Raw genomic sequence first — 23345 nt, forward strand, 5'->3', positions numbered from 1 at the left:
CCTGTTGTAAGGGATCGTGCGAAATTAGAAACAGAACTTTTCAGTATATATCAACAAAGAATGGAAAACCTCTCGAGCTTTATTTTAAGAAAAATTCACGTTTTCAAGCTCTTGTATGGAAACCGTCCGGATCCTGAAATAATTCAAGTGATTTTGCCGAGGTTACTACCCCAAGTGCAAGACTTTATTGAATTACGAAATCCGACTACACTGGAAAAGTTATTTGAGCTAGCAATGCAGTTTGAAAGTAGAAGAACGGCGGACGTCGAAAGAAGACGCCAATATCAACAGCGAAACCAATTTGGTACGCCAAGACTACAGCAAACTCAAGCACATGGCTACGGAGAAAAAGCGAATCAGTGGGCAAGGAAACCCGAGCATTCAAAAACAGCCGGCGAACGTCGACAGTTCAATAGCAACCCAGGAAAAAAGTCTCAAGGCCAGTGGAGAAAGAAGGAAAGCACCGAAAGGAAAAATAATTTAAACTAAAACGGATTTCTGCTGACGAGAGGGTGCGGAAATCTGAAGGCCACGAAAACCCATCTTCCTACAAGTTAAATACAGTAATGGTGAAAAATTTAACTCTTCCGAAGATTGAAGTCTTGGTAAATAATATCCCGGCCACCGCACTCCTGGATACCGGCGCGCAGTGTTCCTGTATGGCAGAAGTCTTTTTTAGAAAGTATTTTCGCAAATACCGCATATATAATGCGGATAATACAACAGTATTAGCGGCGCAAGGAGAACAATGTAAGTGCGTAGGTAAAGTACCTTTGTACATCCGTATCAAGGACGAACAAGTAAAGGGGATGTTTTTTACAGTAAAGAATTTGCAAGCAAACTTAATCCTAGGAATAGACTTTCTTTCAGACGCACAAGCTACACTGGATTTTAATGCAGCGTCCCTTAAGCTGACGATGAAACCAGTGCGTGTAGAAAAGGTTGAACCGCCAAGGTTAAATCTTGACCACCTGCCTAATGACGAGCAAGATAGAATCCGACAAGTGGTAAGTGAATTTGCTTCCTTATTTAGTGATATTCCAGGATTTACTCAGGTTACTAACCATAGTATTGACACCGGAGATGCATTGCCGGTTCGTCAAAAACCATACCGGTATGATAAGAATAAGGAAAAAATTATAGAATGGCATATTACCGATATGCTACGTAAAAAGATCATAACGCCTATCTCAAGTAGTTATGCTAGTCCGGTGGTTTTATGTAAGAAAAATAATGATTATCCTTTGGAGCATCCAAAAAGGTGGAGATTCGCTATTGATTACCGTAAATTAAATTCCATAACGAAATATCCGGTATAGCCGTTACCGATCATAGAAGAAATTTTAAGGAACATAAAATCAACCAAATTTATGACAACTTTAGACTTAACGAATGGTTATTTTCAAATAGGGGTCAGGCCTGAGGACGTGCCTAAGACTGCTTTTATAACCAAGTCTGGCACTTATGCATTTTTGCGAATGCCGTTCGGCCTTTCAGGCGCCCCAGCAACATTTCAGCGATGCATGGACATTGTGTTAAGACCTGTTCTTGGAAAGTCCACATTTATCTATTTAGATGATATCATTATTACTAGTGGTAATCTCGACCAACATATACAGGATTTAAGACAGGTGTTTTCTTTATTAAATGAGGCCGGTCTAAAAGTTAATGTCGAAAAGTGCAAATTTGCAGCCCCTGAATTAAAATATTTAGGTTACAAAATATCGCAAAAAGGGATCGAGACAGATGAATCAAAAATAATCGCTGTACAAAAGTATCCGACTCCAAACACGGCAAAGAAGCTCTCTTCTTTTCTAGGACTTTGTTCATATTATAGGTCCTTTATAAAAGATTTTGCGGCTATCGCTGAGCCATTGTTAAAATTAAAAAGGAAAAAGGCAAGATTCTCGTGGACTGCCGAAGCCAATAGTGCTTTCGAAAAATTAAAACAAGCATTAACGCAAGCCCCTGTGTGGAAATTTCCTGAAAAGGATGAAAATTTAGAAATTTCAGCGTATGCTTCGGATTATGCGGTAGGAGCGGTACTTTCGCAAAATCAGCAACCCGTGGCATTTTTTAGCCGAACTTTAAATCAAACACAAAGAAACTATTCCGCGACCGAGAGAGAGGCACTTGCAGTTCTGTTAGCAGTGCAAAAGTTCCGAGTCTATTTTGGAAAGGCGCCGATAACAGTATATTCTGATCATGCGGCGGTAACTAGATTGTACTCAGGGAAAAATTTATCCCCAAGATTAATAAGATGGGCACTCAAGCTGCAAGAATATAATCTGGTAATCAAGCATACCTCCGGAAAGGAAAATATCGTAGCAGATGCCCTATCACGAATTAAATTAGACGAACAGGGTAATACCGTAAAAGTTGCAATGCTGACAGCGTGTACAATAAATTCCCGAGAAACTGTAATAACCGAACTGGGTAAGGATCCTGAGTTTGGAAGTATTTATGAGTATTTGAAGGATCCTGAAAATTTTAGCCACCAAGATATTGTGGCGATAAGAAATAGGGCGGCCCATTACGAACTAATATATGGTCTATTATTCTACACAAAAACTACGAATTCCAACAACGAATTTCGACCTGTTATCCCAGCTAGTCTTAGATTAAATATCCTGCAAGAGCTCCATGACAGCCCTTTAGCTTCTCATGCTGGTATTCGAAAAACTATCCAACGCGTACGCGAGGCAGTCTACTTTCCTGAACTGCAAAAGTTAACAAGGGCGTATGTCCAGTCCTGCCCAACATGTCAAGCCGTTAATTATATTAATTTCCGCCCGGCCGGGTTTCTAAATAGTATTAAATCCGAATTTCCAAATGAAATAATCGGCATCGATTTATTGGGCCCTTTCCCAAAAAGTCAGTTAAATAAAAATCGCTATCTCCTTGTTATGGTTGATCATTTTAGTAAATGGACCGAAATTGTTCCCTTAAAACGAGCCTCCGCGAAATTAGTTACTGATTCTATTTTAAATAAATATATTTTAAAATACGGGGCGCCCCTAAAAGTTATATCGGATAATGGTCCTCAATTTGTAAGTAATATATTTGAAGACATGTGTCAAAAACTGGGCATACGTCATTTAAAAATGGTCCCGTATCGGCCGCAATCAAATATAGCGGAACGGAGTAACTTATAAAGTAGGGGATGAAGTTTTAAAAATTAAGCATTCACTTTCTTCATCACCAGAAGATAAAACTGCCAAATTTTTTCCACGCTTTGAAGGACCATATGTTATAGAAAAAATAACTCACGCTGTTGTAGTATTAAAGGCAAGAAATGGTGAAACCTGTTCCGCAAATATGGATCAAATTAAACCCTACTTCGATCGTAATAAAATGAAAATCTTTTCAGATCTTTTGCAGGATCCGGTACGGCAGACACCGCAGGTACAAGTTCCAGAGGTGGGAAAACGACAAGTACAAGGGCAAGCCAATGAGAGACAGAAGCAAGTGGAAAGAAAATTGCCCCGCGGAAAAACTGAAGGTAAAAAGAAAAAGAAGCCGTTCCACCGTCCAGAAAACAGAGTTCGCGAACATCCCCAGAATGAAGAAGGGAGAAGGACGACGTATGTGGAAAGGACCGGGAGAAAGGACGGCAACTATAACCCGGCTGTGAAACGGAAGATTGACTCATCCGACAGAACTCTCCGCAGCAAAAGTCGCCGAACTGCGGAAGGGCCATCAGCGGCGGAGGAAAAAGTACAAGAAAAATTTGAACGGCCAACAACGAGGTCCAAGCAGGATCACGACAGAAGTTTCCCGGTTCCACCAAGACCAGCTGCCTTCAAACGGCCAAGACCACAAGCAGAGGACAGAAGGAAGATGTTCAAGGGTGGCCGTAGTGGTGAAAAACGGAAGCTTCCAGAGGAAAGCACTGAAGGGCGAGCCCGTACAAGAAGGAGGATCAACCAAGCTACTATCAGCTATACCTTTAAAGACTGGGCCCAGAAAAGGATGTCTGAATATTACAAAGATAAGTAAAATTTTATGTTACTTTACAAACTTAAGTTAATCTTTCATTCTTACTGCAAGTGGCAGATTTCAAGAAGTTTTACCTCATGCGAGGTCTACCTTTATCGCCAAAAGGGCGAGAAATGAGTTGTGACCGATTTTCGTATTATGTTTTTAAATTACTCGTGCGTAAAACTAAAGTTGATGTAGAATAGCGTTGTGTAAAGACTTAAATATTGTAAAAAGTTATTGTATAAATTTTATTTAAAACATTCTAGCAAGAAAGAAGTTTTAGTCTGAAAGACTTTTTGAAATGTAGTATTATTTCAATGTAGAAAGAATTGGCACTTGCTTTGAAAAGAATAGAAGTTAACAATGTACTACTAATGTATGTTTTCAAATGTGTAAAATTAACGGCATGTTGATATGTTCTTATATACATGTGAACTGTTATTTTAAATGTTAAGAAATACCGTGATATGGTAAAAGTGAAAGTAATGTTAAAAATTTGTTATTCGTGTGACTGTAAAGATTAAATCATGACGAATATATGTTAAAGGTTGAATGATGTAGTTAGGCTCTCTGACGCTACACTTTAGAGTTAGCCACTTTTAGAATAGTACCTCAGGGTCTAGAGTTGAATTTAGGGTGTGTTAAGAGGTCTCGTATGTTGAATTTTAACACGTTAGTGTTTTGATTGTAGGAGGAAGTGTGGCACACGTAGACAGAAACACATTCGTGTTTGGTGTTCTTTTACAACACATGTCAGAGAGCACGGGGAGAGATAATTAAAATAGTCATGAATGAAATAAGAATGTTAAGAAAAGTATATTCTATATGTTATGTGCAATGTCATTCTGTAACATTTCATTAAACTAGTTTTCCTTCCAGATCTCTGGAAGGAACCAGAATTGAATAAAGCTCCTGTTTAGATGCAGTACAGATGAAAAAGAAAAAAAAGATTGTTGTATATCCCGGGAGCTGCTATTGTAACAAATTTCTTTCTTTTAAATTTCCTAGTTTCTAGCTAAGTTATGATTGTAAAAGGTTGGCCTCGCGTTAGTTTTTAGAGTTAAAAGTTTTCAACAAGGTCGTTTTAGACCTCAGTTTCAAACAAATTAACTCTGGCGGGAAGTATGTAAGGATCTTAAGTTTTACTAACGGTTATTTTATTTTAAATCTTTACTATCACTTCTTATTTTCTACTTCCGGCCAGAATTATAAGCGTGAAGGAGTTTATGCAAAGTTGTCTGGCGAACGCCAAGTATTTAAGTGTGGCCTTTTTGCCAAGCAGAAGAGAGGAAGCAGTGAGTTCGAAGCAGGCCGCTTACCTTAGAAGTTACGCAGTTGCTATTTGCCTTCCAGGCCAGAGGTTTTAATCCTCTTGATAAATTAAACGTATTGTAGTGTTCACAGTCTCTGTGCTACATACGCTTCCTGTTATTATAAGGCCAATCTTATTCTAAAGTTAAATTAGAGTTTAGTTTTATTTTGATATCTTTTACGTTAGACCCCGAGTGGAGGGTCATTGTATTCCGAAGTACGGAAGTCATTGTATATAAAGAAAAATAAAGGGTTTTGTATACCCTTCGTCTGTATCCTGTCTACTTACTACAATTAGTGAACATAGCTTTAGTAAGCTCTCTGTTCTAGTCAGGTCATTGTATGTTTCCGAAGAAGGTAAGAAGAAACATTGAACCTGATAGCTTTACTAGCTAATTAATTTTTTATAGCAGCCATTCCCCGTCAACCGTTATCGCTACCAGTATGCTGAAATAACACGAAATATTAAAGTTAATTTTATTTTCTCACCGCTAGGTGATTCTTCACTGAATTTTTAGTTCAAAGGGGCTTTGTCCCTGAAGGACTATTGTTTTCGTTTTGCGATTTTGCGTTGGTCCACTATAAATGTCCGTTTCACTTTTCAAACTGTTGCCACCAAATCTTAGAGCCCTGCATTATATTTGAACAAATTAAGTAATGAAAAATCTGCATAAATGTATGTATGTTTCTCGCATTGTGATAAAACAACGGTACATAGAGCCATCCAATTTTGAATGACGTAATGCTCCTATGAATATGGGCACGTGGAAGCCCAAATTTGAAATTTGGAATTTGTTTTATTATCGATTTCATATTCTGTAAAAGTTTAACGAATTTTTTGATTGACAAAATCAAGGATTTCAAAGCGAGCAATGGCAACGTTGTAAAGAAACAAACATTTTTATCTCCAGCGCGCGAGACTGTATCGGAAATTCTAAAGATATGCTCAATTTAAAAATATTTTGCGATATTGCTGTTGAACTGAATTTTATGGTTTAAGTGCGAAGAACGTGATATTTAATAAATAAAGGTAACAGACAAAATGCTAAAAAAAGTCCCTTTAGACGTAATGAAAAATTTGAAACTTTTCAGTTTTTTTTTTTTTTTTTTTTTTTTTTTTTTTTTTTTTTTTTTTCCATGTAGTTTTTTTAAAAAAATTCTGAAAGAATTTTGATTTCAACGTCACACCAGACGGTTTGCTAACGTGTTTTATACTCACGCTCAGCATCGTAAGTACCAATCTTGGACTCAATCCTTCTGGGGCAATTTTTTTTTGTCTTTTTAACTTTATTACTAAGCATGGCTTTCTTGGCAGTTACGGCAATTCAGCAACAAGTTCACAGATTATTTTTCATGAAGCTAGGTAGCATATGTTTAGAATTCACGATATAATATTAAGTGTTGGAACACATTTTTGTATGTTTTCCGTCTTTTCTCGGTTTATCATTTCAATGTTCAGCCTCCTTAATTAAATGACTCACAATTTTATGCGTATGTGTTTTGTTAGTAACTTTGTAAGTAACTTAACTTCCTTTATTAAATATCACGTCCTTCGTACTTGCACCACATAAAAGTCAACAGCAAAATTATAAAGTACTTAAAAACAGCACATCTTTAGAATTCCCAATAGATTGTTAGTGGTTGCCATACATTTTTCCTATATTCGCTTTATCTAGCCACTGCGCCACCTAAAATAGCTATCATAAAAAAAAAGTATATAATCATTTTAAATGAGTGCAATTATCCTCATTTAATAAAAATATTTAATATTTCTGATTAGATATCTCATTTTAATGCATTTTTATTTAAATCAATCATATTAAAAGTAAGAAAAGTGATCTTAAGACCAGTGTTTACTGCTTAAATCGCTTAGATTGTTATTCATTAACTTTCCACATTAAATCTGAAAGTTAAATATCTTAGGCTTTACTGAATGGCAACACGTTGGCTGATTTTCTTTCTGGCAAAGCAACACTCTGCTTTCAAATAGCCGAGTTTGTTGATTAAAACTCAAAGATAAATATTCCACATTTTGTGGAAAGGCAACAGAGTCTGGCGCACTAGAGATAAAAATGTTTTGTTTCTAACAGTGTTATCACTTCTTGTTTTCAGATCGTCTAAGTTTGTTAATCAAAAATTCATTAAATTTTTACAAAACATGAAATAAATGAAAGACAAATTCAGAATTCAAAATTCCAGTTTTGAGGTGCAAATTTTCAGGTGGAGGACTACTTGTGTGAAAACGTAGGCGGCTGTAGGTGCCATCTTTTTTCCAAATGCAAAGAACATTCCTACATACATATAAATTCTTCATGATTTAATTTTATTTAAAACATTAAATCATGAAGAATTTATATCGGCTGGCTTTTAAATGTACCGGAAAAATGGCTGAAGGGAACACCAAACGTTAAATTTAAAAACTGCGTATAATTTTACTCTGCAGAACAACTTCATAAAAAAGTTATTACGTATAACAAAATTACAATGAAATAAGCAATATCCCATAATACAAATATTAAATATCCTAATAAATAAATTAACCAACTTCCCTATGCAAAATCTTAAGAACTTAAATGGTATAAAGGAGGTTAAGAACTTTGTTTCCTAAAAAAATCACTCAAAACTTTTCAATATCTTAAAAACAGTGAAATGAGCAAATAAAATAAAAGAATACAATAAAAAAAAATTCTGAAAAGCAAAGTATGATTAATGATATTTTATCTTATAATTTCAAGAGAAAAAAAATTACATTGATATAAGCCGTATCCCTTAATACAAATATTAATTATCCTAATAAAAAAATTAACCAACTTTCCGTTGAAGAAAAAAAATCATGCAAAACTTTTCAATATCTTACAAACAGTGAAATAAGCAAAAAATAACATGAAAGCAACTCAAAAAACATAAAATTTCGCGCAGATTTGTACTCTGCAGAACAACTTTATAAAAAAAATCAATAAAAATGTATTATATATATATATATATATATATATATATATATATTAATTGAAAAAGAAAATGTAAAGCGAACTGGTAATTAGACGGAAGACCTATCTGGTCTCAAAAACTTTTGCGCATAATGCTGCAAAAAGATTTGAAAGAATAGTAGTAGGTAGGAACATTGCAGCAACCTTGCTAAAAAGTTACCAGGAGCTGTAGCTCCACGAAATGTTGTAACATAGTACTACATAGACAATAAGAAATTTGCCTGGTAAAACTGGAAAAACTGTATAAGCGCGATAAAATTGCCAAATTTTAATGCTGGAAGACTTGCTATTGCATGAAAAAAAGAAATTAATTAATCTGACCGTTGTGTAATGTGAAAAGTTAACTCACATAAAAAAAAAGATGGACGGAAAATATATATATATATATATATCAGGAAGTTACTAAAACATGGATTATAAATGTCAATATATAAAATGCCTATACATAAAAAATTAAAATTAAAATTGCCAATATATAATATGCCAATACATAAAAATTAAAATCAAAATTAAAAAAATAATAAAAAGACACAAAAAGCATCTAAAACTAGCTACAAAAACAATAATTAAATAGCGGGAAAATGGTATATTAGCCCACTCGTACTCTCAGTTGGCTTTTCAAGGGAAAAAAACTGATCTACGAAATAGGCTAAATACCATTACGCGTTTCGCCGAAACAGACCATTGAAGCTCTTGTTTAATGCGAAAAAAACTTTATACAAAAGTATATTAGTATTTCCGAAAAAATTCTTTTGGAATAAATCCTTTTTAGTAGCTCCACTGCTCTGTCTCTTTTTCCCGACGCGTCCGCTGAAAAACACATTAAGGTGTCAAAGGCTATTATGATTCCGAGCGATGTAAAATAAAAATCAAAATCAAAGTAGAAAAATAATAAATTAAAAATAATAAATTAAAATAAATAGCGGTCTGCTATTAGTCAAAATACACATCAACGTACTGGCTGGTCCTTTACCTTAAAGACTTCGTAACTTTTATTAGAAGAAAGGTGCTGTAAACAGATAAAAATGTAATCGACATTGTAAGTAAAATAAATGTAATCGACATTGTAAGTAAAAAAATGTATTCAATTTAGTAAGTAAAAACGTTGCAGGGTCTTATTAGGACCAAAAAACTTATACTAAAAATGAAAAAACTGACCTGAGAGGTTCCGTCCTCAGCTTCCGAAAAAATTTTGGAAAAGGGCGCAAAAATCCTTTCTTGTTCAAACCAACCTTCCTTATCGTATAATGACGTCATCGTGCGAAGCTATTAAAACTGAAGAGGCCAATGGGCTGATCAAGGATCGAGGATCAAGGAAGTTCGTGTTACGGAGTTCTTAGGCATAAACGTCTTTACCTCCGCATCATCTGAAGAATAAAATGTCATCATCAAAAGAGGGAATTTTCTAATAAGGTAAAAATTTTGTTAAGCCGAAAAAAGCTTTTGAGAATAAGTGCCTTCACACTGAAAACAAATATAAAAACTCAGAAGGTCTAATTTTGCGCCAAAATAAGAGCCAGAATAAATTAGATAGGGGCAGTCATCTTAAACAAAATTTTTGCTAAAGACTAGAAAATAAAAGCAGGTGTTTCCTTGATACTTGATCTTCCTTTGCGAACGTCAACTTCGCGGAGGGGAAAGGACGGGGGGGGGGACGCTCTTACGCGTCGAAAAAGTTGCTGTGTCAGTTGGTCAGCTGACGGAGGGAGCAGTTTCGTTTCCGCCCGCTATTCAGTGCGGTCTTTAAGGCCAAATGATTGACACATCTTAAGGGGTTGCTAAAAGCAAGTAAAAGCCCTTTTAGAAGGGCTGAATTAGGGCTATTTTGAAGTAGAGAAATAGTCTATTGACTTTAGATTTAAAAATTAGGTTCAGTCACCTGCGACTGTAAAGCTTCTTCTTAAAGAAGCAGGAGGGGTTTCTCCAGTCAATGACTTAAGCATTCAAGACTCGAGAGGCGGGAAGGGGAAGGAACGAGAAGTCATGGAGGTAGGAAGTAAGACCTTTTAACAGATTGCTTTCCAATACGAACAATTCTTGCTTAAATAGTTTCATAACGTATTTGTCAACAGGATTTCAATTTATGTTTACAATTCAATATTAAAGTTATTATATATTTAGATAACATTTATAATCATTATAAATTAGATACATTTAATCATTAGATTTCTTCACAGTACTTTCACAGTTGTTTATAAGTGAATAAATTCTTCATTTCAAATACATTTATAAATAATTTAATGAATATTTAAGTATTTTGTCAAAGGCAGATACATGCTTTTTGCAAGCACATGCATAAATACCCATACATATTTCCTATTTATCATTTCCTGCATGTGCAAATTTTTAATTTCTGTGCATTCACTCATATTTTTCGTTTAAAGTAATTTACACTAATTTAGCATACACCCGAAAATTTTACATAAAAATATATATGAATATAATTTGAATGAAAATTATAAGTATTATTTTTAATACCCATACAAAGGTCAGTTTTTCTTCAAAATTCCTCCACGATGGCATCTCTCTCTTTAGGCAGATAGCCTTTGCATGCGTTACTCTATTTAATAAAAACTTAATCTGACCTATGTGCCTAATTACAAATATTTTAACATACATAATTTTATATTTACATTTAGCCATCAAGTTTCAAACTTTTCAAATCTTCTAGAAAATAAATTTTGGCAGATCTCTTTTAGCAATTTTCTTAAAATCTATATTTTTGTAGTGCAACAGCTTAGAATTTTATAAAACAAATTCATACTCAAAATCGCTGTTGTTAGTTATCGAAAAATAACCAAGATGTGTTTTTTGAGTAAATGTCAGTAAACTATACAAATTGCTATTATCCATCACACTATGAATGTTTCTTTCATGCGAGAGTGTCTCTTTTTCGATTTCTATGGAACTGTCGTGTGTCGAAATACTATCAGAATCTTGTCAAGCGAGCTTCTGAATGTAAACAAAGAACACCCCGTCTGGTGACCGAAGCTTCAAAGCAGTGCATCACTTCTAGCGCGGAATGGCCCCTCCTCCCTTTCCTACCTCCATGCGAGAAGTAATTATTCACATGCATGTCAGTGTGAGCATACCTTGCCCGTTTAAATGGGTTTGCAGCATAATCCGGGTTGAGAACCGATCTCGGTCTCTTCCTAGATGAGGCGACTGCAGGATCATATACAGGTAGCATATGCAGCACAGGATTTGCAACATGTTGAATATTTTTGAAAAAGTTTTCCAAAAGGAGAGAGAAAGTTGGCCGGTCCCCCTCTTTTTTACAGAAGGGGGTGACAAATGAGAAAAAACACGGAAAAACTCAAAATGGCGTCAGTCAAGTTGTAGGAAGAACAAAGCTGTTAAAAATAAGTGAAAATGGCTAATTCAGCTAAAATTACTTATTTTTGGCCACAGAAAGAAAGTGTAAATTGGAAAATAATCATCTGTTAATAAAAGTCGTCATTCTTCAAGCTAGAGGGCTGTCAAGCTACTATGAAAAATGAAAAGGCCCGATTTTGTTAATAAAAGCAGAGTCTGGCCTTCTAAGTAATTTAAAACTATTACATAATAGTATTAGAGTGCCAAAAACTTTGGAGGAAAGTAAATGTTTGAAGAAGAATTAACTGTACATTTACATTTATACAATTTTTACATTAGATAATCTGAATTAGCCATCCATCATCTGCCCTCTAATAGGCTTTAAGCAGAAAATTTCATTATCCAAAACTAATTATTTAAAAATTGGTAAGGCTAATGCCAGCTTTTCTCTCTCTCTCTCTCTCTCTCTTTCTCTCTCTCTATATATATAACAATGAAATATACCAATCTCTTAAAAACAGCGACATAAGAAATACGATGAAAAATTGTTGCCAAACCCATATTTCTAAAAGAACGAAACTATTCAAAATCATAGGATTTCATCAAAAATCTATCAACAACAATAAGACAGGAAAATTGTTGCCAAAATCACATTTTTAAAGATGTGAAATGTGAGAAGTGTACTCGGAAGCTTCATTTAAAAACTTTTATAAAATACAAAATATCATTTTTCCAACATTCTTTTTGTAAAAGCAGTCGCAAGGATGGAAGTTTAACGTGTCCAAAAATCAAAGAAAAATAAACTGTACATTTTTAAAAATAAACTTCTTTAGAAAAAATCCCGTTGAAAAAGTGTTAAGCTCCCTTTGTTAAATAAATTCGTATTTAATCGATTTATTGAAACACGAAATTTATTTTAAGTTCGTAAAATAGCTAAGTGCCTACGTTTCATGACGATGTGAAAATGGAGTGTGTAGAGTAAAATATCGTTTTCCTATAGCCTATTATGTCTCAAAATGACGCGATTTCGTCACAAAACATAAAATAAAAAAAATTCTAATTCGAATTTCGAAAAAATCTCTTCGAGGTGCACTGGCTCTTGTCTAGATGCACCTATGTACCAAATTTCGTAGCCGTGGATCTATTAGCTTACGTGCAGCGCGAACGAAAGACACTCACACAGACTCTTTCTTTTATTATATGTAGAGATGATAGCATTACATGGCAACAATTCGAAATGTGATTCACACACAAAAGGAATACCGGCAAAAAGTGAGTGTCGGGACTAACAGCTCCTCTGGTACTAGTAATACAACACGAAAACATTTAATCCCCTTGGCAAAGCACTAGCACTTTCTGAAATGTTAAAATATGTTAACTGGTTACAAATTCAGTTATCCTGTGCGAAGCTACAATACCAAATGGGTCTGACACGCTAAACTCTACCAATGGCATTCTCGTTTAATCGGATTCGCGGGTCTAGTATAAAGTGACCAGATTTTAACATTGGTAAAGCGGGACACCATTCACCGGAAGATTCTTGATTAAAAATTTGGTCTCTATGGAGCAACTGAAACTGTCATAGATAGCAAAAATAATATCGTAATGTATTTTTTTAATTTCTACATAAGTATAAATTACAAATGTAATACATTATAAAATATAAAATTAATGCATACATACACAATTAAAAATTAATACATACATACGTAAATAATAAAAAATTATGTAGAGTATTATTTTATTCTTTTGCATATTTCTCATATGAGTGAAGTTTTTTTAGTAAAATGCTGTCGTCTAAAAGGTCATGAAATTTTTCGGAAGAATTTGTTAAATGGCTTTCAAAGAGTCAAGACTTAAAATTGTTATTTTTCTGATGTCCACACTTTATTTACCGTAGAAAAAACGCGTTCACTCGCAGCATTAGTTCATGGTAAGGACAGCACGTATTCCACAATTTTTAGTGCATTATTGTATGGAACAGTGTTTGTTTCAAAATGAGTAAATATTTCTAACCATTTGTTCTCTATTGTGATTTTTGCTGATACCCAAGATTTAACCTTTTCCTTATCAATATATTTTTATAATAGTGATAACTCATTAAATAAAGTAATAGTACTTAGTTTAAATCTGAGGAGACAGAGTCATGGAATTTACATTGCGGTTTCAATGCAACTTACGCGTTCTCAGAATTTTTATTGTTATTTTTCTGGTCCAGAAATCTGATTAGTGGAAAAGTAAGTATTGTAATTTGATCGGGCAAAACGAGACCAAACAAAGAAAGTCTGCAGTATGATACCTAGTAATGTTTTCTTTTCTTTTTCATAGGCGATATTTCCTGGGAATTACGACAGCAACTCTGTGAGCATCGTCTATTTCCCTCAACCAGTTAAAGCACAGTTCATTCGAATCAATCCTGTCGCATGGGAGAACTGGATTTCTATGCGGTTAGAGATTTTGGGATGCTGTAAGTCTGTTTAATTCTGTTTCTTTCTGTTTAGTGTGTTCATATTATTTGGCGGGAAAAAAATCTGCTGTGGACACGACATGTCTTCCTTGTACTGCCTATTAAATTATACACATTTCTTTTTTGTTGCGGTTCATTTAAACTTATTTCCCCCAATTATCCTCACTTAATTAACCGATCCCTCCAGGCAAATTGGAATTGACGTCAAAAATTGCAAATTTCGAAATTAAATATACTGGTTGATTTTTTTTTTAAATTTTAATTATAAATATAGTAGCTAACATCTTTGTCATCAAACTCCTGGTTCTGTTACAGATTAATCTTTCTGTGTTATTTATCGGTGAGACTACAACACTTTATACTTTATATATATATATATATATATATATATATATATATATATATTAAGAAAATAATTACTGATGAACTTAATGTCAAATGTAAAAAATCTAATTTACAGCTAGACACAGGTGCCCTCTTTAGGTGAAAATGTAGCAAATGCTAGCTCTGAATACCTTTTTTCTAAAACTCTCAACATTATTATATTAGCTAAATTTTTAAAATATACTGCTGTCCAAAAAAACAGCTGTTTGAATTTTTCTTATTCTTATCTGCTGATTATGAAATAAGAAAATTCCTAACATGAATAAAAGAACTGCGAGGAGATAAAACTATAACTTCCTACCTTATATTGCTTTGGTACGTAAATTCGCATAATAGAGTTTTTCATATACGAAGCTAATAATTGGTCACACTAGAACTAGTTAAATATTAAACAGCAAAAACTTATTAGTACGATTTAGAGTGTATTGAAATTCAGAGCAATTTAACAGAAACTGCTACTAGATCTAATGTAGAATTTGAAGGAAGTAGCTCGAGATCCACCCCTTTTAGTTAGCCTATTGATTTATTGGATGGCGCCACTAAAATGTTTTTAAATATGAAAATAAATGCAAATAAGTAAAAATAAATAAATGCAAATGATAGCATTAACTGGGATAAATTTAAATTTAATGGAATTAAGAACCTAATTGCTTATTAATCAATTTAAGAACCTATTAAATTTTTAATTTCATGAAATTTGCATTTCTTTCAATTTTAGGAAACAAAAGTAAGTGTGGACCTTATAAGGGCTAATTTTATGAGTATTTCAGCCATATGCATAACGAATGTTACACAGCATGGTGAAAAAATACCATATTGCCCTGCGAACGTTTCCCTCCAGCTTTTCAGGTCTATGCTCTGAAAAGTTTAAAAATATTCCCATAATTTTCTTCTTTGACTGTAGCACATAGTTTTTCCCTCTGGGGGCTAGTTTATTAGTAAATTGTATTTTCTGGGTTATTTTTCTTCAATCTATTCAATTTAAATTTACATTTTTGAATTAGCGTTTCATTCAAGTGTTTTTCCATTGCACTTATTAGACGCATTTTGCGCAGGATCTTCGTTAAGCTATGCGAACGTGGCAAGAGTTCTTATCCAAACATATCATCTTACTTCTATTATTTACGTTCCAGCTCAATGTAGTCTTATCCACTGCAAATGTCTTCGATCTTCCGAAATACAGGTCTTTTGTTAGCTTCCTTTCTCTTTCCTTCTTCCGATGTCTCTGATGAGAACTGTTGTCAAAACTCATTCATGTGAGGTGGTCCTAGGGCTTCAGCCCAGGATGAGCCGAATACGTTACCTTAGATAAATTAACATCATGTATCAGCTGAATATACGTCTGATATTATAATGTTAATATACCTATATATTCTTATTGGAAAGTGGGGTTTAATTTTAAAGAAATAATATTGCGCTAATTACCAGTATTTTATCTATGATGTTTTTCATTTATTATGTTCTTACTGTAACCGCATTCTTCGGAAATTGAAAGAATAGCATACTTTTCCCCTCGCACAATTTTACTTAACTATTTTCAGAGGATACAATTAGCCAAAAAGAGAGGGGGATACGCGAGGCAATATCATCTTTATTAACGGATCTCCGCCATGTTTCTGCGAAGTAACATGGACGCATTTGCGGTGTGATATTTTGCATGTTATATAGAATCTTAACTTCAGAATCCCCCTGCACGATTCGATTGTTTGAATATTATCATCGTCTGCAGGACTGACAGAGTTGGCGGTTTACAGTTCGATGATTGTAATCTAACCTGCTCAGGCCCTTATCGGCCAGCCGCTACCTCTAAAACCAGCAGATCACACACAATATCAACATCGAAAGTTCTAATGCGAAATTAACTTGATTTGTAGGTGATCCCCTGAGCTGTTCAAAATTAATATTAATTAACACTCTGATTTTAAAAATTAACAGTTACCAGTCAACATCTTCGCTCAGATCTAAACTGGCAGAGACGGAACAGAAGAAAACAAAGACGGCAATAATATAATGAAAGTGAAGATCTCTTAAATAACTGTTTCAGTCAGAGCGCTTTCTTCCTGGTATGTAATTTACATCATTTTGTAGATAGAACTTCTGCGAGGGAAAATACCAAAATCAAAAAGAATTGCTTCTGAATTTACGGAATGGTATCCAAGAATAACCGGAATGGCAACACTACATTTCGTAATTGCAGCTCGTGCCATTAAGCCTTGTTAGTTCAGGCCTTATTAGCTGGACATATGGCTCCTATTTTCCAAATAACATCAATCAGATTATTCGTTTTCGATGTTGAATTATATGAGTTCCTGCTTGCATGGTCCTGCGACTTTTCTGATGTGCGATCACAAAGAACAAAGAATAAGAGTGAAATTTTGATTTTTTGTTGAGGAAAAACTGCAGCTGAGACAGTGATTATGATTAGGAAAAGTTTTGATGCTATTAGTAAATCGCAAGTATAGCCAAGGTTTTCCGTACTTAGAAGATGAGGTGTTCAGATATCGAATGAAAATGTTAGAACATGGTCATCCGTTAAAAAATACAAATGAGGAAAACTTTGAAAAACACGAAGTTGTTAATAAAGATTGTCGAAAGACAATTGATCAGATTTCTTAAGAAATTTCACCTGGTAATTTTTAGAGAACAACTTGGTGCTTTTGTCTTCTTAACCAAATCTTGTTGGTGCGCCTTTTTTTCTCTTTCCGCGGATACAGAAAGCTCTCAAAAAGTAGTTTATTGGATAAAACAAGCAATTTAGTAATTTGGAGGAAGTACAAGAGAATAAACTCTTTGCCTTCAATTCCATATCGAGTGTTCCAAAACGCTCTTCATCTTTCCGCTAGTGGTCAAAACGTTGAGAAAAGTGCTGGTGAATAATACTTTGAAGAGGACTATAATATGTAAGTGTAAAGTATGATGTAATTGCACATAAATAATTCCAGTTATTTTTGGATACCCCCTTTGTCTTTTAAACACTGCAAAACGTCTGATGATTCTTTCTAATAATTTTTCAGTCCATTAGAACAGTTTGCGAATCTCTGTGCAATCTTCCATTCAGTTTAATTTGCTTCTCATAATAACATAAAGGAACACAAAAGTTAATTGTATTACTCTGGTTTTCAGCACGTTTGTATTCTTCACTTTTACGAATACGATTACGTTTCAGTTTTTATTCAGTACTGAAATTCTAATTGTTATAACAGTGTACTCCTTGAAACCTCGTGTGCGACGTATAATTTTTGTATAAAATTCTTTGTTTAGCAAAATGTTCTACTTTCAAATAATACATTAATATACAGAAGGTGTGAGAACATTTTTAGAACGATTTCGGGACCTTTAGTTAATAAAATGTAAAGAGTATTTTTTTTAAATGGTCGATCGACAATACTTTTTTTCTCCCAACTGTAAATCTGCATCATGTCTTCTGTGATAGAAGGGCTTTTCAAAAAATTTCCAGGGGTATTGATTTCCATTCCTTACCTTTACTGTCCAGAGTCGCTCCATCGTGGTGTGTTTGCGCTAAGAGCTCTTTTCGAGAGATCAAAGGCACATAATAGTCCATAGATGAAATATATTGTAAAGGTGTATATATATATATATATATATATATATATATATACATATATATATATACAGTATCTGTATCAGTCTTCATTTTGTCAAGGAATGCAGTGTTACTTTTCGAAGTATGACTTATTGCTTTGTCTTGAGAAAGTTTCACTCTTTGAAAGTCACTGGAACAAAATGGCGTAAATTCTTTGTCAATTAGAGAACAATAAAATTACGCTTGACTTCTTAAAATAGATGATACGCAAAGATTCTATGAATATCGGAAGTAAACCTTTCTCTTGAGAGTACGCTGAGTTGTTTTTCACAATTTTTCCATTCTTCTTTTTTTTAAATTTCACACTCTAAGAGAATTTTGCGGCAGTCACAAACCCCTTACCGAAACTTTCTTTGCATTGATGGAATCACGTTTCTACATTTTTGTTCTCTTCGCTTTCGATAATAAATAGAGCTTTCTTTGTTAGGGTTATTTAGGTAAACCCATGCTTCATCAAGGGTTACGATTATTTCGATTTATCTCTTCTCTATAAATACTTTCATATAAGATTCTACAATTTCCTCTGGGTTGAGCCGTATACCCCGGCAAAATCTGGTGAAAGTTATGCTTTTTAACTTTCTTAAGCTGTAAGTCTTGGTTTATTATGTTATTTATTGTCATTGCTACAAATGTATTTGAAGATTTTGCAACTGATTTCTGCTTTGTCGGAGTTTCTCTTGTTAGCAACGATTTAACTTTCGAAACATTAGAAACAGTACATATCTTTTTTCCGGGTAAACGTTTGGAGTCTTCTTTCCGAGTAAAAGTTATAAGCCATTTCTACCACCTTCTTAGCGTGCCTTCGTGGTGTGCACACTGGGCCGGTATCCAGACGTCTGCGATTCTATTCTCGGCGAAGGCGTTGTTCATTTTTCATCTTGCCTGCTTCCCAAAATATCTATAAAGTAATGATGGATAGTTTCCCCTTTTTCAATTAATAACGTTGCTCATTTTGCACTTCGAAATATTAACACAATGCATTTCACCATGTTTTTGAATTATGCAACAGGAATATTTCTCTTCGGAAGGCGCTAAAACATATGCTTTCATTCACGGTTTGTTTACATATGACATTTTGAAAAAAGACTAATTTAAAAAGAATAGACGATATTTCTCATTTAAAATAATGAGCAGTTGACAGAAATTTTTATTCCATTTTTTTTTTTTTTTTAATTCTTTATCGAAATCATTCTATAAAATGTGGGAACACCCTCTGTAAATGCCTTCCAATCGTGTAAAATGATCATAATGTGTTTTATTTCAGTCCCGGAGGAGGAAGTCAAAGCGAATATTACTGAACCAACAGAACCTCCCACTTTAGAAGGTAAGATCGTGGATAACTTGAATGTTATGCATCTTAAAATTATTTTTAAACTTGTATGTGATAACAAAATAAGAACTCGTTAAAATACAATAAAGTATGCTTCTTAATTCTTTTCTTTTTACAAACCTTGTTAGAAACGGGTTTTGCTTCTTCTTGTCAGTTGCATTTTTTTAAAGTAGTATTGCCTTCTGATGTAAACAAGAAATAAGGCTCATTCATCCAATTTTTTTTCACGCAGCTTCGAGCACATACCAGTTTACATTTTATTATGTATTATAACTTTTCAAAACTTTCTTAGATGTAACTAATAAATGAATGTTGAGAAGTTAAAAATTAGCTACTGAGAATGACCATGTATCCATTAATTCCGCCGGAACTTCGCATAATTAAATATATACTCTATACCGAGTTTTCGGACACTTGTATTTTTGGAATTTATTAGCATAGCTTTTGCACTAAATATTGAAACACTCATTCAGATTTCTTATTATTTTTTCTCTATTTTCAGACATGCTTGTTACAAAATAAATATCGTCGCAATACTCTTTGAAATAAAATAATTTATTCTAGAACTATAACAGTGAATCACTTGATAATTCGGAGACTCGAATGTTTCGTTAAAGTATTTTTGGGGGACAGTGCTTCTTGTCATTCTTTTAAATAAAAATACATCACATGAATTGCATGTCTGTATTTGGAATTTATCACTTGCTAATCAAAATATATTAGCACTTCCATATCTGAAATGCATATGGAAAGACGCTACAAATTAATGATAGTAGTGGGAAAAGGACAGTTCAGCGACAGGAGGCGGTTCGCGGTGCAAATTCAGAGGCGGTGCAAGCGGAGGCGCAGCAGATAAGTAGGAATGTTTCGGGATTCTTGATTTAGGGGATAAAACCGGGTTTCGAACCTGTAACAAAAGGAGTTCACAGGGTAGTACTACGATTGATTGCTTTAGAGCACTACCCCATGATCTCTAGTCGCTTATTGGCAAGAAAAAGATTTAAAATAAATTATATTTTTTTAGGATTGTCCCCACCACCACCCGGTGCAGTTAATTGCACCTCGACAATCCCGAAAATTTAGAACAGAAAAACTTATGCATAACTTTATGTAAGCTTTCCATAAGTTTTTCAAGAGGCCGAAATGTAACACTATACTAAAATACCTATAGTGTTATGAAAACTTAAAATTAAAGAAAAAAATAAATGTACTTAATATCATTAAGCATTAAATTAAAAAAGATTATATACACAGAACTCCATTAAATGTAAAAAATTATGAAAACTAAATGAATAAATACGTTAAAACTGAATATATAAATTGCATTAAATATGAAAGATAATTAGACCCATACAAAAGTAAAAATTAAGAAAAATCATTAAAATACCTTAAATTTAATGTATACAAGTTAAATATGCCAAATATCATTAAACTTTACATGAACTACGCTAAATAATCTCAAATTACGAAGAAGAAAATTAAATGTAATAGATTAAATACATAAAAAAATTAAATGGTATAATGCCCATAAGCATAGCTGTTCACACTATCTAATAGCTAGCGCTTATCGTCATAGGGCGACAATGTCACTTTGTTGACTTATAGTTGACCATAGTGAATAGTCTATGACTCTCACTACCAATTAGATACTGCATATCTCGCGATCGTGTCTCATTGAACAGACATTCTTTGTAGTTTATATGCTTAATATGCTTTCTTAACACCGTTCTGCTCACCCCTTTCGCCGTTTTCTTCTCTCCACAGGGAGTCAGCAAAGAATACATTTTAGCTTTTAGTCCGACGAACTCGTAAACAGGTGCTCCATTCAATTCGTCTTTAAAGCAGCCAATTCTCTTTTTATTCTTCTCGCTGTAGAGAGGGTGCTCCTTCGGATACTCGGACGTATCATACAAATCTAAATGTCGACTCATATCCTTATAAACGTCCTCTGTTTGCACAGAATAAGTCAATGAATCTGTGTCGGTGAAAAAGAGTTCAGCTTTCGATCCGTAGTTTTGCTTCATGTGTTCGTAATGAAACTTATACATGTGCAGCTTGCTCAGTTCCAAAATAGCAAAACCCACATAAATAGGCCGATTCAATGTAATGGCATTTTTCATACGTTGAATGCCTACTAAACCTTCATCAAAGATTCTAAATTCCTTGAAAGATGGAGCCGCGACGAGTCTTTGCGCCTTTCGCACGTTATTGACAATTTGGATATACACCCTATTTCGTACGTTTTCCATTGTTTTGCCATACACTGAATTATTCATCAATTTGAAACTTTTTTTTTTGAAATGTGGTATTCACTTTTTTTTCTTTCTTCGGTATTAAATTCAATATATTGCGATAACCAAGGCTTCTGTAAAAATTTTAAGATTTTATACACTTTGGTTAATTTTAAACCTTTTCCCAAATAATATTTCAAATTTCTATAATGAAGCACATAATTTCGCTTCTTTTTCAAATTAGTCACTAATTTCTGTATTTTTCCTGGGTTTTTTCGTCCATCCTTCTGCAATAAAGAGACTGAATAGGGGGATAACTCTTCAGTGGTTATACAGCACTTCTCCGGAGCTAAAGGTATGCCATATCCACTTCTAAAATATAGCCGACAGCTCCATCTTCAGGGGATGATAAAATGGCTTCTATATCAATGACAGAGGGTGAGATCCATTGAAATCCTCCATAAGCAAGGGTTGAGATACAGCCCATCCATATAAATTATTTGTATCCAGATATATAATGTAACTGGATGGTTTGCCTGGATCATAATGGGGTAAATATTTATTGTTAGCTTCTGCCCATCGGTGAGATATCATGGAAATACCTCCACGAATACCTCTTTGTTTCTTTCTCAGGTGTGTCCCACTTGTGGTAAAGGGTTTACGGTAAGACGGAGCTTGATTCGTCACCTTAAGAACTCATTCAGGGGAAAAATCCTTTTTGTGATATGTGTGAAAAGTCATTCACTCGCGGCAGTGATTTGGATCGGCATAAGAAAACCCATGAAAGTGCTTCTTTGAATTGTGCAACCTGTTCGATGAAATTTACGCGAGCTGATAATTTGAGACGTCACGAATTGTCTCATTTAAGATCTTTTGTCTGTGCAGAGTGCTCTCAAATATTTAATAGACATAGCGATCTGTTACACCACATTCGTGTAGAACACAGTTTTACAAGAACCCATGAAAAACGCCGTAATGCGGATCCTTCTGCCAGCGCTTCGAAACGGGTCAAAACGACCCGTGTTCGAGATATTTTCTCGACGGAAACCATATTCCCCAACGCAGAACACAGTAAAGATGTAGACGTATTTTTCGGATATTTGAGAGCTCTGTTAAATGAAACATTGCAACAAAATTTAAGTGCCCATCGCAGCTTAAAATGGTACGGGGTCATCAATGTTTTGATGAGTCGTGATAATGGGGATGGTGAGAAAGAATATGCTAGCCCCTATTTCCGAAGTAAATGTGCCCGCCTCTTAAATACGCACGATGTCGAGCCTCAAGTCGAAGAGGCCTTTGAAAAAATAAAAAATAACTTTGAAGAATTTTTGAAAAACAGATCAGGGTGGGTCTTGGAGAAAATTAACAAATTTGAATTAAATGTGGCTCGTTATGAGGTCTTTCCGGGTAGCAGTTACATCCCTCTGCCAAGGCCATCTTAAATATTCAAAATTATAAGGACGATAAATGCTTTGTGTGGTGTCTAATCGCCCACAAAATGAATATTTCACGAGAAAATAATCCTCACCGCCTTTCTCACTACAAGCCTCACGAATCGAGCATTCAGTTGGAAAACGTCACTTGCCCTGTTCCTCTGCATAAAATTGCGTATTTAGAAAAGCTATATAATCTGCGAATAAATGTGTTCGGTTATGAAGACGAAGAAGTGTTCCCCCTGCACGTATCTAAACATACGAATGAGGACTGTATTAATTTGCTCCTGATCAGCGAAGAA

At 34.3% G+C, this 23345-nt stretch overlaps 1 protein-coding gene across 2 annotated transcripts in view; it reads left to right on the forward strand.

Annotated features, from left to right (window-relative positions):
- The window catches only part of LOC118192014 (hemocytin-like), a 342722-nt gene that overhangs the window by 208837 nt on the left and 110540 nt on the right, over window positions 1-23345 (forward strand). For both annotated transcript variants that reach the window (XM_085819309.1, XM_085819312.1), the window contains exons 46-47: window positions 13923-14061; window positions 19314-19373. In XM_085819309.1, the coding sequence (XP_085675435.1) occupies window positions 13923-14061; window positions 19314-19373 (199 nt within the window). The remainder of the gene's footprint in view (window positions 1-13922; window positions 14062-19313; window positions 19374-23345) is intronic.

Source organism: Stegodyphus dumicola, chromosome 1, assembly GCF_044657685.1.
Source record: "Stegodyphus dumicola isolate Sdum_Otavi_A_Nest chromosome 1, ASM4465768v1".
Classification (NCBI taxonomy): domain Eukaryota; kingdom Metazoa; phylum Arthropoda; class Arachnida; order Araneae; family Eresidae; genus Stegodyphus; species Stegodyphus dumicola.